Source organism: Archocentrus centrarchus, chromosome 1 (assembly GCF_007364275.1).
Source record: "Archocentrus centrarchus isolate MPI-CPG fArcCen1 chromosome 1, fArcCen1, whole genome shotgun sequence".
NCBI classification, from domain to species: domain Eukaryota; kingdom Metazoa; phylum Chordata; class Actinopteri; order Cichliformes; family Cichlidae; genus Archocentrus; species Archocentrus centrarchus.
The window spans coordinates 2,108,737-2,128,595 of record NC_044346.1 but is presented as its reverse complement, the minus strand read 5'-3'; the positions used below and the strand labels follow the sequence as shown (position 1 = coordinate 2,128,595).

The window sequence follows — 19,859 nt, the reverse complement described above, 5'->3', positions numbered from 1 at the left end:
CCAGTATAAAGCTCTTTGAGGCAGCTGTTGTGATTTGGTGCTTTATAAATAAACTTGAATTGAATTAAACTCACCAGTATTTGCTGTCCCCTCTCTGCCTGAGAGGCTCCTGACTTCATATCCTCATGGCTGGTGGCTGATTGGTCCTCTTATGCCATAACTCATTAAAAGGCCAGTTCAGTTTCGGTCCATTCAGATTTCATTGGATCTGTCCAGACTCTCCACCATCTGATTTTTTAAAATCTTCATCTTAAAGTTACAGTAACAGGATGTGAGTTATGACACATTAGTTCACTCTGTTCCTTTGCTAATGTGTGTGTGTGTGTGTGTGTGTGTGTGTGTGTGTGTGTGTGTGTATGTGTTTGTGTGTGTGTGTGTGTGTGTGTGTGTGTGTGTGCATTTCCTGTTTCTCCAGTTTTATTCAGTTTAGCTTTGGCTCTAAAGAATAAAGGAACCGAGACTTGAGCTGGTTTCTGGGTGAGTGTTAAACACATTGTTACTGACGGGTCTCTGTTTAAATTGTTTAGCCGACATGAGAATATTAAGTCCAGGAGCATCAAAGGATTATTAGCAGCATTATAGAGAAACACTTCTTTAGGAAGGGGCTTAAATTTTCATTTGTAACACAGTCAGTGTTACTGCTGTTGGCGTGTCAAAGGAAAATCATTGTTGTTGCATTTCTGACAAATTTATCATTTAAATCATACTAAAGTCATACTAAAAAATATTCACTGAACATTTGTTTATCTTACTTACCATATGTTAATAATAAAAATAAGTCTGTGATTTATGGTGTAATTTCCCAACATTACTGTTATTTTTCTAAATGTATCATGTGATTTTCAATACCTACAAAATCCTCACAAGTTCCTAATGATATTTAATGTCAGATACAGTAGAATAAGGTAGTCAGAACTGGAAGCTTTAAAGGAACGAAGAAAAACAGCAATTCCCCTTCCTACATGTACAATTACACATCCTAACTTCCCCTTTTTACATTGCTGCAATCACACAATACTGTCAGGGCATGGTGCCATTTGATGTAAATAACACAATTTTAGTTAGCTGTGATGAAATAAAAAAAAACACTATTTAACATCAATATTTTAGCAAAAAATAATTAAAACTGAATGGTGAACAGGTGACAAATAAATAAATAGTTTCTCTTTAGTCTTAAATTTTTAATTACATATTGAAAAGCTAGAGGTGATGGACCAAATATATATATATATGTTAGATGTAACTCATTGTCATTGTGCACACAAGGAAATGATTGTTCCAGAACACTCATCCAGAGACGAGCATCTGCGGTCATGCAGCCAGAGACCGGCGCTACCATTAGGCAATGTGGTTCAAGTGTCTTGCCCAAGGGCAGGTATAGGGACCTGCAACCTTCTGGCTGCAAGGCGAGCGCCTACCCACTGCACAACTGCCACTGATCTTTTATATTTATATATATATATATAAACTATTAACTAAGCAAATTAAATTTGTTTAATATTTAATTAAACAAATTTTTTATACACACACACACACACACACACACACACACACACACACACACACACACACACACACACACATATATATATACATATATATATATATATATTTTATTAACTGATTTTTTGTTAATAAAATATCAGTTATTTTTGTTAACAAAGAAACAAAAATAACTGATAAAACAGAAAACAAACAAATAAAAACCCACAATGTTACATAAGCATGAAAATTATAAAACAATAATAAAATAACAATAAAAGATAAATAAATAAAAGGCTGGGGCAAAAATCATGTCTGTGTTACCTGCTTACCTGCCCACCTTATCTAGCATCATTGGTCATTCACGTTCTAACAGTGGGTTCCATGTCCTTGAAAACTTCAGAGTGTTACCGTACCAGAAAGTTCGTATCTCAGTCTTTCCACATGTAGGATACTTATGATTTCAGTCAGCCAGGTCTCAAACTTGGGGGCTGGATCAGACTTCTACAGTTTCAGAATACACCTCTTCGCAGTCATCATACAAAGAATCAGAGCAGTATGTATGTTACAATCCAGGTTTTTCAGAGTAATGGAGTATCCCAACAGAGCAGTTCCAGGATCAGGTGTGACATTGATGTTAAAGACAGATGAAAACCATTGAAAGATGAGAGACCATAAACCTAATTTTTTTAATTGTAATTTTTGATCAAATGAAAACAATAACACCAGTGTTACATAACTGCTGATTATATTATCTGACTATCAGGGAGCTGTGATGACACCAGGTGACTTCTTGGATATTCTGGAGGAGTTAAGAGAAAAGGAGTTTGACGACTTTAAGTGGTTCCTGCAGCAGGATGGCTTCCTGGAAGGCCTCCCATCAATCAAAGCATGTCAGTTGGAAAAAGCAGAAAGGCAGGACACTGTGAGTCTGATGGTGCAGACCTACAGACTTCCTGGAGCTGTGGAGGTGACCAGAAAGGTTTTAGAAAGAATCAGCAGGAATGACTTGTTGCTGAGTTTGTCTTCTCTCTCTCAGACCTGCACTCCTCTTCCTCAGGCTGAAGGTAAAACTGGAGTATCAGGTATGTAAGGAAACTCTGAAAGACAATATGTAGATGATAAATTTAAACAAAGGACTATTAATGATTTTGGTACAAATGCATAAAAATATAATCCTTACATGTTTCCCAATGCTAACTGATGCAGTTATAGTAGAACGAGAGAATAAGAGAGATTAAGGGGAAAGTCTAACCACAGGATATTTTAATAGACAGAAAATAATTCATTCAATTTCATTTATATAGCACCAAATCATCAAACAATAGTCACCTCAATGACCTTGCTATTGCAAACCCTACAATAATTACAGAGAAAACCCGACAGTCAAAACGACCCCCTATCAGCAGCACTTGGTGACAGTGGAAAGGAAAAACTCCCTTTTAACAGGAAGAAACCTCCAGCAGAACCAGGCTCAGGGAGGGGCAGTCATCTGCCAAGACCAGTTGGGTGTGAAGGGAAGGAGACAGGACAAAAGACACACTGTGGACGAGAGCCCAAGATTAATATTAACTAATGATTAAATGGGTATAAACAGAGTGAAAAAGAGGTGAATGAAGAAGAAACACTCAGTCCCTCGTGGGAACCCCCCCAGCAGCCTAGGCCTATAGCAGCATAACTAAGGGATGGTTCAGGGTCACCTGATCCAGACCTAACTATAAGCTTGATCAAACAGGAAAGTTTTAAGCCTAGTCTTAAAAATATAGAGGGTGTCTGTCTCCTGAATCCAAACTTTAAGCTGGTTCCACAGAGCTGAAGGCTCTGCCTCCCATTCTAGCAGCCACAAGTAAGCCAGCACTCAGAGCATGAAGGGCTCTATTGGGGTGATACAGTACTATGAGGTCTTTAAGATAAGTTAAGGCCTGACTATTCAAGACCTTGTATGTGAGAAGAAGGATATTAAATTCAATTCTGCATTTAAAAGGATGTTAAAATCACCCACTATAATTATTTTATCTGAACTGAGCACTAAATCAAACAAAAGCTCTGAGAATTCAGACAGAAACTCTGAGTGATGGCCAGGTGGACGATAGATAATGACAAACAAAACAGGTTTTTGAATTTTCCAATTAGAATGGACAAGGCTAAGAGTCAGGCTTTCAAATGAATTAAAACTCTGTTTGGGTCTTTGATTAATTAATAAGCTGGAATTGAAGATTGCTGCTACTCCTCCTCCTCAGCCTGTTCTTCGAGCTTTCTGACAGTTGGTGAGAATTGGGTGCGTTGATTCATTTAAACTAACATATTTGTTTCTGCTGTAACCAGGTTTCTGTACTTTTGGCTATATGGTGTATCTTATCATCATGAAGATTTCTTTCTTTCTTCTTTTTTTTTTTTTTTTTTTTTTTTTTTACAAAACATCATAAATAAGCAAAAGTACAACAAAACCACAAACAATGATTCAAATTCAATTAAATAAACATATTATAGCATTACTGTCTGAGGAAGGGGTTTCAAGCGCAAGGCTCAGGGTCCAGAGTCAGCCAGGCAATGACTCTAGCCCACTCTTGCCCAGTGAACAGCTATGAAAAATGTAAAGGGGGGTATAAATTTTTGACTTTTAATTGTATTTTAGTTTAATTTTTACTTTTCCTACAAGTTTTCCTACCTAGTTTATTTAGTAATAGATAAACAATTAAATGATAAACTTTTTTTTTGTTTTTGTTTTTAACAATGGGGCAAAAAAATATATTTTCTGTGAATGAACAAAAACCTTATGTTTTATAATTACAGGACTGTCTGGCAATGAGCTACCAGAACTTTTTCAGTACTTTTATACATTTATTTCTTACAATTTGGGCCAAAAGAGTCATGATGACAGATTTTTTTCATTTACTACAACAACATTTCTTGAATTTGTACTTCTTTTTCTTCTGTTAGTTTATATTGTATATTTTAATCTAAAACACTTTGAGGTTACTGTTGTGAATTGGTGCTATATAACTAAAACTGAACTGAAATAAATTGAGTATCAAGATATCGCAGGGAATACACAGACAGAAAGGGGAGTTTCACTGGTCCGGCCCACTGCATATCCAACTGTTCTCTTTTGTAATAATGATCCTAATCTTTACTTACCTGAGATGCTGTGACTTAATCATACATTTCAGAAATAGTCATAAACTATCCAAAGTCCAAAGTCTGTCCTCACATAAGCATGTCCAAGGAACTGAACAAGGTTTAGTCAATGTATTTACATGACATGACAATTACAACTATTTGTGTGTTATGATTTTACTCCGATTCTGTTTTTAATTTTTATTTTAAAAAGGTCAGAGGGACGGAGACTATGCTGTAGTCACGCGAGACTTTGTGAATCTCGGCAGTATCGTTAATGGCGGCGTGACTCTATCAGCAAACATTTGCGTGATTAGCCTTTTTTTTTCTCGCCAATTTATAACTAGACAGGCTTAAAACTAAAAAAATATAGGTAGTTTCTTAGCCTAACTTAAATTATTTTCAACAATCTGGAGGACGGTGGAGAGGACCTGGATAGTTTGCTGCGGTACATCGACGGGTGTTTTGAGCGAGTCGTCATGGGGAAAACAGACAAGACGCCGACTCCCTCCACCAGCAAAGCAACGCCGTCCACAAAAAGAAGCCGCCCAGAAGATTCCCCAGAGGCAACTTCGCCACCCACCACCAATATTGTGGACATTCTGGAGTCCATTAATAACAAATTGTCCAGCTTTGACGCCCGCTTGGCCCTGGTTGAAATCCTTCACAAGGAGTTTCAGGCCCTGCGGGAATCAGTCGAGTTCAGCCAGCATCAGGTGGAAACACTGGCTGCTGAAAACGCTGTCCTCAGAGAGTCGGTGAATTCCCTCACCGAGGAACGACCCGGCTCTCAGAAGAAAATAAGAAAATTAAAGAATCGATTATCGAGCTTCAGGCCCGCAGCATGAGAGAAAATCTTGTGTTTTCAGGTATCCCGGAGAAGGCAGAGGAGGACCCGGAGGCTACAGTGAAGGAATTTATCCAAACTCACCTGAAGCTCCCGGAGGACGCCGTGAAGACCATCGCCTTCCATAGAGTCCACCGCCTGGGAGGGAAGCGACCCGGAGCACGCAGACCCAGACCGATCGTGGCCAAATTCGAACACTTCAAAGAAAAAGAGCTGGTGAAGAGCCGCGGCCGGGAGCTGAGAGGGACGGACTTCAGCGTCAACGACCAGTTTCCAAAGGAGATTCTGGAGCGACGCAAGGCCCTATTCCCCATCCGGAAGAAGCTCATGCAGGAAGGCTCCCGGGCTGTCATCGCCGTGGACAAACTGTATGTAAACGGACAGCTTTACCGAGACAAAAACACCACGCCATGGCTCAGCTGATCGATCAGGTGATCTGTGTCCATATTAACGTTCTTTTCTGAGTTTTTTTTTTCAACTATCTAAACAGTACCATTAAATAGTCTAAATCTGTCTAAGTAGTACCATTAACGCCGACGAGTCAGCATAGTACCGTGATCGTTTGTTTGTTTGTTTGTTCTGTTTTGTTTTCCCCTCATCTAATTTTATTCTTATGTCACTTAGTTCACTTTTTACACGTCTTTTTTCTTTCTGCACTCAGCAATATGTTTACGTCACTTACAATGCTACAGTTTACTACACTAACATACAGCGCAGATGCACACACACCAACATACAGCGCACATACACACGCACACATCAATATAAAGGGCACACGCCAACATACAGAACATATGTACACACACACACACATCCTTAGTGAGCACACAACAGTCCATCAGTTAGTTTAAATATGAGCACACTCAGATTTGTCTCATGGAATGTGCACGGGGCTGGTTCGAGGGAAAAGAGACTAAAAATTTTTAATCGGTTAAAAGACTTAAAAGCAGATGTTGTTTTTCTACAGGAGACACATGTGTCCAAAACATCTGTGCTCACTCTTTCCTCTCCACAGTTCCCTCACACGTACTCAGCCTGCTATAACTCCAAACAAAGAGGTGTAGCTATATTGATTAACAAGAAGATAAACTTTAACATTAGCAACAGTACAATAGACCCTGAAGGTAGATTTATAATACTTAATTTATCTATACAGAATACAGATTTATGTATTGCTAGTATATATGGACCAAATGTTGATGACCCCTCCTTCTTTCATGCTTTGTTCACTTCACTCTCAGATCACTCTGACACCACACTTGTAATAGGAGGAGACTTCAACCTGGTACTTAATGCAGATATTGACAGGCTCAGTACAGCAGCGAGTCAGAGGAACTGGCAGTCTGCAGACATTCTTAAACAGTACATGAAGGATTTTGGACTTTGCGATGCTTGGCGTTCACATCACCCTACTTTGAGAGATTATAGTTATTTCTCACAAGTACACAAATCTCATTCCCGCTTAGATTACTTTTTAGTTAGCAGCTCCATAATGATGGATATCACAGACACTCAGATTCACCCTATCACTATTAGCGATCATGCACCGGTGTCTATGTCTCTGACACAGAAAAGAGTCACACCACCAATCAGGAACTGGAGATTTAATACATCATTACTTAAAGAAGAAGATTTTATTAATTATTTCAAAAAGGAATGGTCAGCATACTTAGAATATAATGATATTCCAGGAATATCACCATGTGTTCTTTGGGAAGCAGGAAAGGCAGTAATGCGGGGCAAAATAATATCTTACTGCTCGCATAGGAAAAATAAAGAAAAAGCACTTGTGTTAGAATTAGAACAAAAAATTAAATCTTTAGAAACTGCTTATGCCGCTTCACCACAAGAACATACAATTATCAGCCTGAGGAAACTGAAACTGGAGCTAAATGAAATAATTGATAAAAGGACACAATTTATGTTGCAGAGGCTGCGTTTGGAAAACTTTGAGCATGGAAATAAATCTGGAAAATTCCTGGCCAAGCAATTAAAACTGAATAAAGAAAAAACAGCTATTTTTTCTATTAAAGACTCGACTGGTATTATTACTCATGACCCACAACAAATAAATAACTCTTTCAGAGACTTCTATGAAGCCTTATATTCACCACAGATTAACCCATCTGATACTGAAATTGAAGAATTTCTTAATAATATAAATCTACCAAAACTAAATGACAGCCAGGCTGCAGCTCTGGATTTACCTCTTTCATTGTCTGAACTTAGTGAAGCCCTACAGCATCTCCCAAATAATAAAGCCCCAGGCCCAGATGGTTTTCCAGCCGAGTTTTATAAAGAATTTTGGTCTGAGCTAGCTCCCATTTTTTTCAGAATGGTAACTCAGATTCAGAATGACCACATCTTATCTCCAACCTTAAACTCTGCTAACATTAGCCTGCTTCTTAAACCAGGCAAAGACCCCACACTCCCATCCAGCTACAGGCCAATCTCTCTCATTAATGTAGATCTTAAAATAATTTGCAAAGCCCTTGCCAAAAGATTAGAAAGTATTACTCCATTTATTGTACATCCAGATCAAACAGGCTTTATCAAGGGTCGGCACTCAGCCAATAATACACGTCGACTGATAAATATAATAGACTATTGTTCTATTAACAAATTAGAGACGACAATCGTGTCTTTAGATGCAGAGAAAGCATTTGATCGGGTAAATTGGAAATTCTTACTAGCAGTTCTGCAAAAATTTGGATTCGGTTCATCCTTTATAAACTGGATCAGAACACTACACAGCTCTCCGAATGCGCGTGTTAGGACAAATGATCTCATTTCACAAAGTTTCAGTCTGCAGAGGGGCACTAGGCAGGGCTGCCCACTCTCTCCCTCTCTTTTTGTAATTTTCATTGAGCCGCTAGCAGCAACAATCCGTCAAAATGCAAATATTAAAGGGATTCAAACTGAAAATATGGACCATAAACTTAGCCTTTATGCTGATGATGTATTACTTTTCCTTGGGAATTCACAAGGCTCTCTTTTGAAGACTATCACACTGATAGATAAGTTCTCATCTATATCTGATTACTCTATCAATTGGAGTAAATCAACAGTTTTGCCTCTGAATTGTAATTTCCAGAGAACCTCTAGGACCCCACTAAAGTCAGGAAATATTAGATATTTAGGCATAAATTTTTCCGCCAGGCTCTCAGACTTGGTACGATTAAATCATATCCCCTTATTAAAAACAATAGAGGATGATCTCACACGTTGGAACAGTTTACCTATATCACTTATGGGGAGAGTTGCTGCCATTAAAATGATGGTTTTACCAAAAATTAATTATCTATTTTCATTGATCCCTAATAAACCTTCTATTCCTTGGTTCAAGTCACTAGATTCAAACATCTCAAAATTTTTATGGAAAAACAAACCGTCAAGAATAAGCTTAAAAACTTTACAAAAGCCAAAACACAGTGGAGGTCTAGAATTACCAAACTTTTATTACTATTTCTTAAGCAGTAGATTGCAGTATATTTCAAAGTGGATCAAATCCAATTCATTAGACAACCCATGGCTGGATCTAGAACAGGCGTTTTGTGGAAAAATAAAAATCTCAGATTTACCTTTCATTAGTTCCAGTATTAAACATCATAACTGCTATAAAGTCCTTAGTATAAATACCTCTCTGACAGCCTGGTGGGAATTTTTAAAAATAACTAAGTCTTCACTCATCCCCTGTAAACTAACACCCATTTGGAACAATCCAGATATTTGTCAGAAAAAGAAAATGCTGAATTTTCCGTTATGGCGTGATAAGGGTATAAATAACTTAGAACATATTATCCAAGATGGAAATTTTATCACGTTCCAAGAACTTATATCAAAATATAGAATTGGCAACGGTAGATTTCTGGAATATCAACAAGTTAAGTCCGTCCTACAGGGAAGATTTAACCTTAATCAATTGAATCTAGAAATGCCTACTTGGGTAACAGAATTTCTTAACCTCTGTACCCCAAAATTGTTATCAAAATTATATAAATTATTAATAAAAACTGATGATTCAGTTTCCCTCCCAATTACAAAATGGGAGCGTGATCTTTCTGTCAACCTGGATCAAAATTTATGGACAGAAATATGTTTAAATATCTTCAAAATGACTAAAAGACCCCAAATACAACTTGTACAATATAAGATTCTCCATAGAACATACTACACTGGACAAAGGATGTTCCAAATGGGCCTTACACACTCAAACATATGCACCCACTGTACAAGCAATGCAGAGGATAATCATCTACACGCTCTGTGGTCTTGTGTACCAGTTCAGAGATTTTGGCAGAGGATTTGTGAAGATCTATCCACATGGTTTAGCTGTCATATCCCAACTTCCCCCAGACTATGCATCTTAGGTGATGTCAGTGAATTAATTATGGAGTTAAATATATCACACATAGTTCTTACTGCCTTGTGCATCGCTAAGAAGATGATCCTCATGAACTGGAAGACAAAAAATAAACTATGTATTACTCAGTACAGAAATTTATTAGTAGATCATGTTAGTTTAGAGAGAATGTCTGCTTCTTCTAAAAACAAATTGGAGGAATTTGACTCTCTTTGGTTCCCACTGCTCAGCTCCATTACTTAGTGGGGGTGGTGGGCTGCGGGCTCTGGTCGTGATGTGCTTTGTGGGGGGGTGGGGGGGGACTCCGGGGGCCTGGGTAGCTGGTAGCCTCCTGGGGCTGGGGTCCTGGGGCGACCTTCTGGTGATGTCTGTGTGCCTGTCCTGGTTGATGGTGGTGGGGGCTTGGATGGTGCTGCCTTCGGTCCTGGGGTGTGGGCGGGGTGCTTGGGGGGGTGGTGCCGGCCCTCGGTCGGTTGGCTGGTCTTCCCTGTATGGCTTGGGGGCTGGGGTCTGGGGCCCCGGCACTGGGGCCGCGCCGGCTCCCGGTGGGCCCCCCCTGGCGCGGGGGGGGCCTCTGCTGTCCCGGCCGCGCCGCCGGGTGGGGTGGGTTGGCCTGACGTCGGGATGTCCGGTCTACGCTTTTGGGGCCCTGGGGTGCCTGCATTGCAGGGGGGTGGGGTGGGGGATGGGGCCGCGGTGGGGTGGTTGGGGGGGACTGGGCACTGCATTTCCATGCCCAGGCCAGTATGTCCTGTCGCCTGTTTGTGTCTATTGTTGAGTGAATGGGCATCTAGGAGGAGCGGGCCGCCCTCTGCGGTGGGGGCGAGGGCGCCAACCTCGGGTGCTGCAGTGCTCCGGGATGCTGTCACCGCGGCCCCGGGCTCACCTCCCCCTGCCCTGTGCTGGGGTGTGGGAGGTCGGGGTGCCTATTGAGCCAGCGGCCAGCTGGCTCTCTTCTTCCAGGATTTTTCCTGGTCATATGCCCCCCCCCCCCTCCCCCTCCCCATACACAAACACACACACACACACACACACAGAATACACATCACTCACAGATGTAGGATGGAGAGGCCACGTGGAGAGCTGCACCACCACTTGCCTCTCCGTTTTAATTGCACTTTAGTCATTATAACTCACAACACATACACACTTACACCCTGATACACATAGGACCTTTGGGGCAGGCATGTTACTCAGAGGTTGATGAGATGGGCCGCTGAGGTGGCCCCACTCGGATCCTCGTCACTGTCTGTCTCCAAATTTTATTTGCACTTTAGACATGGAGGGTTTTGGGGGGGCAGTGTGGGCAAGCGCTGACGACCAACAGTTGGCGCTTGTGGCATAACTGTCCCCTCAATTTTAACTGCACCCTATACACCTCATTCACTCACAAACATTAACACATAGACCTACAAGTTGGGGAGGAGGAGGGGTGGATGGGTCATCTTACACCCCGATTTCTTGCGTCTCGCCCGGGGTAGGGGTCGGGTGGTTCCTTGGGGACCGGGCTGGTGGCGTCCTGGGGTCGCTGTTGGCCCTGGGGTGGTTTCCACTTGCCCCGCCTTCAGAGGGTGGGTAGCTATGGATGAATGTGTGTCTTTGTGTATTTGTCACCGTCTCCGTGAGTATGGGTGGGTGAGTGAATGTGTATGTATGGCATATCTGTGTGTGGGTAAGTATGTATGGGCATGTATGAGTATCTGTGTATAAATGTGTACACGGGTGTCTGGGTGTGTTTGTATGTATGGCTGGACCTGGGTCTGGGCCTTGTGCCTTGCCTCCTGGCCGCTCCTTGCTGGTTGCCTCCTCCCCCCTACCCCCCTGGGATGGGGGTGCCTCGGGGTTCCTGGGTGGGGCTGGGTGTTCTGGCGTGGGTACTGGCCTGCCCCCCTTGGGGGTGCGGTGCGGGGCTGCGTTGGCTTCTTCGGCGTGGGGGGGGGCTCTGTGGAGGGTCGGGCGGGTCCTTGGGTGCCGTGGGCCCGGGAGCCCTGCCGCCGGCCAGTGCAGGGGGCTGGCCGCTGGGGGGGGGCTGGCTTCTCATCGCCTTGGGTTCCCTGGAGCCCTCGCTCCTCGACTGGGGGGGCTCCGTCTGAGACCACCCTCTCCCGTCTGCTGGGGTAGGTGTGCGGTTGTCTTTGGACTGAGTGGCCGGGGGTCTTCCTGGCCCTTGGTGGGCTGCTGGTGGCCTGGGGTTCTGGGGGCTTTCCGTACCTGCCTCTGGCTTCTGATGGGTGGAGCTGCAGCGCTTTGCCCTCATTGGTAAGTACGTTCCATGACACAGACACAAACATGACACAGACACAAACGCCCACTCAATCACAACTCAACAAAATTGTTGGTGTGCGTAACATGCTTTGTTAGTTTTGTTTTTCACACACAAATTTATTTTTGCAAGTATTGATAGTATTTTTTTATATGTTAAAGTGATGAAGTATCTGATTAATAGACTTGTGCTCTTTCCCCTTTTTTTTTTTTTTTTGCTCCCTTTCTCTCTCCCTTTTTCTTCTCTTTATTTTCCTCTTCTTCAGCCTGTCAGCTCTGGCTGTTACATAGTATGTGGAAAAATAACTCAGATAAATAAAATAAAGGGTTAAAACAACAACAAGAAGAGCCTATTGAGAACCTATAGAGCTCATCTTGAAATAGAAAATATGTTTGGCACAACAACGCATTCAGATCACAGTTCTGCTTGCAAGATCTACCAGACATGACAGGCTAAAAAAAAAAAAAAAAAAAAAAAAAAAAAAAAAATAAAAAGGTCAGAGCACATTTTGTGCTGAGTAAGAGCAGAAATTTGTATAATTTCAAAGTGTTAGAAATTCTTGCAACTGTAATTCAGCACCCTGATCCTCTGATCCAGCAGCAAGGAAAGTATCTGCATTCAGTTTATTCATCCTGAAGCTGTTGTTATTCAGTGCCTTGAGGACATTTTCAGTCTGGCTTAAAAATTTTAGGATGTGCTGTTGTAATGCAGATTTTTCCAAACAATGATGGGAACCGTGTCTTTACTGTTTCTAAAAAGAACATGGGTATCTGTAAAATATTTACCACACACTTTCTCTCTTTTTTTTCATATTTCACACAGATGTGATGGTTCCAGTACCAGAGCCACATCCCATCATGTTTTACCAGCAGATGCTTCAGTCAAACTTCCAGGACAAATTTATGTGTGCACAAGAAGGGTGGGCAGAAGATAAACAATGCCTGGCTGATATCTACACAGAGCTGTACATCACAGCTGGGTATGACATACATATCAACATACAACATGAGGTCAGACAGATTGAAAAAGTATGGAAGCCAGGAGAATCAGAGAAACCTGTTCAACCCAGAGATATATTCAAACATCCTTCTGGAGAGTACAGACCCATCAAAACAGTGCTGACCAATGGAATTGCAGGAATTGGGAAAACCTTCCTTGTTCACAAGTTTGTGTTGGACTGGGCCGAACAAAGATCCAACCAAGATGTGCATCTGATTTTCCCGTTCACCTTCCGTCAGCTGAATCCACTGAAGGGAGAAAAGTTCAGTTTGGCAGAGCTCATTCATGAATGTATCCCAGAAACTGTAGGCATCACAGAGGAGGCTCTTAATTACATCTTTACAGCTGTGGAGTCATCAGGTAACACCAACTATGACAAGAGCAAATTCAAACTTCTGTTTGTGTTTGATGGACTGGATGAGAGCCGTCTTCATCTCGACCTTCATGCTGACGACATTCGCTCTGCTGATGTAACAAAGCCAACTAAAACAGATGTCCTGCTGAGGAAACTCATCAGTGGAAAACTGCTACGCCCTGCTCGCATCTGGATAACCACACGGCCTGCAGCAGCCAGTCAGATCCCTCGAGAGTTTGTCAACAGCACAACAGAAGTCAGAGGGTTCACTGACCCACAGAAAGAGGAGTACTTCAGGAAGAGATTCAAGTGTAAGGAGCAAGCTGACAAACTCATCTCCCACATGAAGGCATCACAAAGTCTCCTTATCATGTGCCACATCCCAGTCTTCTGCTGGATCACTGCTACAGTTCTGGAGGATGTGCTGAAAACCAGAGAGAGTGGAGAGCTGCCCAAGACCCTCACTGAGATGTACACAGAGTTCCTGGTGTTTCATATTGATCAGACAAAAGAGAAGTATGGCCCAGAGAAGAGCATTCAATACATTAAGTCATTAGCAAAACTGGCTTTTCATCAGCTGGAAAAGGGCAACCTGATCTTCTACAAGAAAGATCTGAGTGAGAGCAACATCGATTTCAATGAAGCCTCAGTGTGCTCAGGAGTGTTCACAGAGATCTTCAAAGAAGAGCGAGGAAGGAAAGGAAAGGACAAAATGTTCAGCTTTGTCCATCTGAGTGTTCAGGAGTTTCTGGCTGCTCTTTATGTGAGGATGTCATTTATTAACAGCAACAAAAATGTGATGCCTTCACCACCAATGTCACTGAAAAAGCTTGGACTGCTTTTCGACAGAACATCTTCAAAGAAGATCCACAGGATCTCCATTGACAGGGCCTTACAGAGTCCAAATGGACACCTGGATATGTTTCTTCGCTTCCTCCTGGGTCTTTCAGTGCAGACCAACCAGGAAAAACTACAGGACCTGCTGATAAAACCAGACAGTAGCCCAGAGACCAATCAGGAAACAATCCAGTACATCAAAGAAAAGCTCAGTGAAAATCTGTTTCCAGAAAGAAGCATCAATCTGCTCCACTGTCTGAATGAACTGAATGATTATTCTCTAGTGGAAGAGATCCAACAGTACCTGAGATCAGGAAGTCTCTCCACATATGAACTATCTCCTGCTCAGTGGTCAGCTTTGGTCTTCATCTTACTTTCATCAGAAAAAGATCTGGATGTTTTTGAGCTGAAGAAATACTCTGCTTCTGCTTCAGAGGAAGCTTTTTTGAGGCTTTTGCCAGTGGTCAGAGCCTCCACCAAAGCTATGTAAGTGCACAGATAATTGGAGATGATAATGGTATCACAGGTGTAAGGTTTTTATTAACTATTAAAAATACATTAAACTAACATTTCATCAGAAATTTATTTAATGAGAAAGTCATTATTATTACTGTCATTACATTAGTTTTATAGAGCATAAACCATCTCACTAACTCCCCTCCAGATTGAGTGGCTGTAATCTGTCAGAGAGAAGCTGTGAAACTCTGTCTTCAGTTCTCAGCTCCCAGTCCTCCAGGCTGAGAGAGCTGGACCTGAGTAACAACAACCTGCAGGAGGTAGGCATGATGTTGTTCTCTGCTGTACTGGAGAGCCCTCACTGTACACTACACAGCCTCAGGTAAGCTTACACTGAAATGTTTTTGTACAACACTGCACTGTATTGTGGTCCACGTTCTTCATTTATCCAATATATACAGACCCTTCAGGAATACATTTAGATCTTTAACTCTTCCCAGTCACTGTTTAATGTTGATGATTTTCTGTAGTTTTTACTCAAACATTTGTCACTGGTTTAAGCCATCATTTGTTTAATCTTTTGACTCATAACTTCTGTAAAGGAATTCACACTGTCATCTTCTGCTGTTTCACTACGAACAAGTACATGATATCAAATTCAAACATTAAGAATGCTGTTTGTTGGTTTCTGTCAGGTTGACTCAAACCAGCCTCACAGAAAAATGCTGTCAAACACTCTCAGCACTTCTCAGCTCCCAGTTCTCCAGTCTGAGAGAGCTGGACCTGAGTAACAACAACCTGCAGGATTCAGGCGTGAAGCTACTCTTTGCTGAAATGGAACGTCATCGCTGTACCCTACAGGTTCTCAGGTCAGATCACATTTACCAGGTGACGAGGTGCCGGTTTGCGTGCCAGTGCCGGTGCCGGTTCCAATGAACTGACGAACTGCTTAAGAACGGGCCTGCGTCTCCCCTGCACTTTGCAAGCTAATCCTTTACGTATGCGTGTGGGTGGTTCCTCATCTGGAAACATAAGCCGAAGGACACAAACATGGCAGAACACGTGTCCCTTTTGTAAAACTTTATTTCTTGTGCTGCAAACGTATTTTAAGGTCCAAACAAAACTACTGCAGCATCTGTGTGCAGCACAAGGTATAAACAGACAGCGATTACGATCAAGACAACAAGTACGCACTTTGCATCCTTTTGTCTGTGATATAAACTGATACAAAGTTCAGCAAGTTCAGCTTTAGGGTCCAACCTAATTCACGGCTGTGAAAATCACACCGCTTTTCTCGTGTAATACACACCTTGCAGTGAAATAGCGGTAGAAATGTTTAAGTTGAGATGGCAGAGTCACGCCCTTCTGCTGCTTGCGTCACACGTTCTTGGTTCCAGACCAGCTAGTTTGCGATGCTGGAGCTGAACACGTTTTTTGGCCGAGCACCGCGTGAGTTCACGGTGGAAAAAATGCTGAACAGTTCAAGCGCTTGGCACCGGCACCGTGTCAGTGGAAAAAGGGCCATTGTGACATGTAGTGCTGTGTTGCACCTCAAACATTCAGTGCTGTATTGTATTTTTGTTTTTCTTCTCTCCTGGTGATAACTGGAAGTTAGAGGTTTTCTTTTTTTTGTTCTTTGTTAATGACATTTTCAGAATAGTTACAGTACCAGTCAAAAGTTTGGACAGACTTACCCATATGAGTATGTCCAAACTTTTGACTGGTACTGTATATCTAACTTCACTGTAAACAGATAAACTAAGGGATAAATTAAAACTCAAAATAATTTATTTTCATCAAGTTGAATCAAACTAGTCTTACAGAGAATTGCTGTCACAAGTTGTCATTAGTTCTCAGCTCCCAGTCCTCGAGTCTGAGAGAACTGGACCTGAGTAACAATGACCTGCAGGATTCAGGAGTGAAGCTGCTCTCTGCCGGACTTAGCAATCCTGACTGTACATTGGAGACTCTCAGGTAAGATGATTACCTCTTATAAACTGGAAAAAAGTGTAATTGTTTATTGTTTGTTTATGCGTTAGATTACTTGTTACCGAGAAAAAGTAGTCAGATTAGAGTAACACGTTACTAAGTAGTGCGTTACTGACATCACTGATGACACCACTGCAACAAGTCAATTCATGAACCTTCTTCCCTCCTGCCCAGGCTGTCAGGCTGCCAGATCTCAGCAGAAGGCTGTACTTCTCTCGCCTCAGCTCTGAACTCCAACCCTTCCCATCTGAGAAAGCTGGACTTGAGTTACAATCACCCTGGAGATCCTGGAGAGAAGTTGCTTTCTGCTGGATTGGAGGATCCACACTGGAGACTTGAAACCCTCTGGTATGAACAGACAATGAGCGCTCACACAGATAGGCTGAGAACTTGGTTCACAGTCTGTTCTAGCAGTACCATTGCTGATAGTGAAGACATCAGCTGATGATCTAAGTCCCTGTCCCCATCTCTTTATGTTAATTTTAGCCAAGCTTTCAATGCTGATGTCAAATGGTCGAGAGGTTTAAAATGTAGTCTTTCACCCTGGTTAGCGGATGAAGATGATCTAAGAATTTTAATGACTGTGTGCATTCATGTGTTAAATACAGTTTGTCTTAAGGTTGAATCTGAATTAAGATTTATGAAAATCATCGATGACACTCAATTAGAATTTGTTTGTTGCTGCAGGCTGGATCACGGTGGAGAGCAGAGGCTTAAACCTGGTCTAAAGAAGTGTGAGTGTGTGTTCACTCTGAGTTTAAATCAGAAATGTGTGTCTGTATTCATCTGCAGTTTGACTGGAGATCCAAAAAGATTGATCACCAAGTTTTTCTCTAATTAAGTCTCTTTTAATAAAGCAGCAAATAAAGGCTTAAAGTGATGAACGGTTGCTTTGTTGTTTCTTCTCTCCATCAGATTTCTGCGAACTCATACCAGATACAAACACCGCACACAGAAACCTCAAACTGTCTAATAGCAACAGGATGGTCACTCGTGTGGTGGAACAGCAGCCATATCCTTATCACCTAGAGAGGTTTCACTCCTTTGTACAAATGCTGTGTACAAATGGAACGACTGGTCGCTGTTACTGGGAGGTTGAGTGGGACGGAGTGGTTGACATAGCCGTGAGTTACAGAGAAAACAGAAACAATTATGAAAGGGTTCGGTTTGGAGATAATACACACTCATGGAGTCTGAGGTGCTCTGATGTTGGGTACTATGTGCTGCACAATAATAGAGGAGCCCGTGTCTCCTCCTCCACTGTCCCTGATAGAGTAGCAGTTTATGTGGACTGGCCTGCTGGCACTCTGTCCTTCTACAGAGTCTCCTCTGACTCGCTGATCCACCTCCACACCTTCAACACCACCTTCACTGACCTTCTTTACCCAGGATTCTGGTTGTCCCATCATTCCTCGGTGTCTCTGCTGAAGATTGATACACATCAGGCGTGAACAAGGCCCTTCTGTGGGGAGTTTGAATGTTCGTCTGTCCTCTGGTAGTTCAAATTCCTCCTAATCATGCCTGGGTACTTCTCCTGTGACGCTGACTGAAGCAGTGGCTTGCAGCAGACATTGGGTGACACATGGTAGCGCTGCACTAAATGTAATTGTTGTGATGGGTTCAATAAAGAGTGCGTTTCCCTGTGGGAATATTACGCTCACAACCTGCAAAACATTTCACATTCTATAGCAAACATTTTTATTTCATGTATCATATAAAAAAAACAACCACTCGGCATATTAATATACTGTGTTTTATGGTTTTGAGATTGAGTTTATAAGTTTTTTAAAAGCACTTAAACGTACAAAAACAATATCCAGGTTTCAACTATGAATTACAGCTTAAGTTTTTCATGCAGCTATTCAGGATATATACTAAAGAATCACTGCTCTGAATGTCTGGATATTTGATTTTACTTCACTGTAGAAATGTTTCCACCATTTCAGTAAATACAATGTTATTTTTAAAAAAATCTGATACTGCATTTGTTTTTTAAAATTTTTTTTTATTATTGTATAATATTGATTACAGTTATGATGTATTTATGGGACATTCCCTGGACTCTTTTGCAATTTAAAAAAGAGCACATAAATGCAGTTGTTGCTTGCTAAGGTTTCTGGGTAGCAGCTCTTTGTGCTAGTAGTTAAAAAAAACAACAAATGGATGATTTTGTGCCTGATGTGTGTCATGCTAAAGGTCGGCATGGACCCAGAAAACTCAAGTGGGAGTTTGTGTTTACCATGAGGTGAATTAGTAAAATGAAAGTGGTGGAAGCTGTGAGGTGGGGCACATGGGACCATGTGGAGGAGGAGAGACAGTTTGTTGACTGGATAGTGGAGACTGGACACAGCCTCACTTGGGTGAAAGGTGAGTTTAGCTCCAGGAGGTGCTCTGCAGGTGAGTTTTGGCTAGGTGTGGCTGGAGGCTTTCACAAGTCCACAGATTCATGAATTCCAGAGAAAACAATGATCCACAGGTGCACAAGGCTGGTAACTGAAAGGAACAGAGAGACTCAGGGTTAGCTGACACACAAAGTACTGAGTTGTACTGAGTACAGAGTTGGCCCCAGCTTCATTGTTGTGGCAAGGAACTGAGGCAACCTCCAGCCTCTAAATACCCTGAACAAAACTAGTTTATCAGGTAGAGGTGTGGAGAGGACAAACTAAACAGTGGACTCTGCCCACAGGTGGATCCAGACGCTGATGCTTGAAGAATTCAAGTCCATCCGTCCATTTTCTTCCACTTATCCTATTCAGGATCGGGGGGTGGGGGGGTGGGCAGCAGATTAGTGAGTTAGAGCAGAACATGGGAAACAGAGCAGTAATCTTTCATCTTTTTATTAAAAATTACAAATAGGATAATCACCACTCACCAAAGACTCTTGTGATTGGCTGGTGAGCATGAAGTCACTAGTGAGGCTGTCCTGGTTGACACATTGAGCTCTGGGGCGGTGCCTCTGGATTAGCAGACTAGGGTGGTGGTACCCTGTTTCAAAAGGGAGAACAGAGGTTGTGCTCCAGCTGTACAGGGATCACAATCCTCAGCCTCCTTGGGAACAAACTGGGTAGTGACTGAAAGAATGAGATCACAGATACAAGCTGTGGAAATGAACTTCCTCTGAAGGGTGGCTGGTGTCAGCCTTAGAAATAGG

At 42.1% G+C, this 19,859-nt stretch overlaps 1 protein-coding gene across 1 annotated transcript; it reads left to right on the top strand.

The window, feature by feature from the left end:
* The first annotated feature begins 436 nt into the window (after positions 1 to 436).
* On the top strand, positions 437 to 18,569 carry LOC115782159 (NACHT, LRR and PYD domains-containing protein 3-like). Its single transcript, XM_030732209.1, has 10 exons — positions 437 to 477; positions 2,249 to 2,567; positions 12,895 to 14,749; positions 14,928 to 15,101; positions 15,415 to 15,588; position 15,972; positions 16,521 to 16,693; positions 16,883 to 17,056; positions 17,396 to 17,442; positions 17,624 to 18,569. The coding sequence occupies exons 2-10, from the start codon at positions 2,258 to 2,260 to the stop codon at positions 18,157 to 18,159; spliced, it is 3,444 nt and encodes a 1,147-aa protein (XP_030588069.1). The 5' UTR covers positions 437 to 477; positions 2,249 to 2,257; the 3' UTR covers positions 18,160 to 18,569.
* The last annotated feature ends 1,290 nt before the right edge of the window (positions 18,570 to 19,859 follow it).

Excerpts from the sequence above, each read along its gene's own strand:
- LOC115782159 (XM_030732209.1), top strand. The coding sequence starts at position 2,258 with ATGACACCAGGTGACTTCTTGGATATTCTGGAGGAGTTAAGAGAAAAG. Across the intron at positions 2,568-12,894 it reads AGGTAAAACTGGAGTATCAG|ATGTGATGGTTCCAGTACCA; the intron begins GTATGTAAGGAA and ends TATTTCACACAG. Across the intron at positions 17,057-17,395 it reads TGGAGACTTGAAACCCTCTG|GCTGGATCACGGTGGAGAGC; the intron begins GTATGAACAGAC and ends TTGTTGCTGCAG.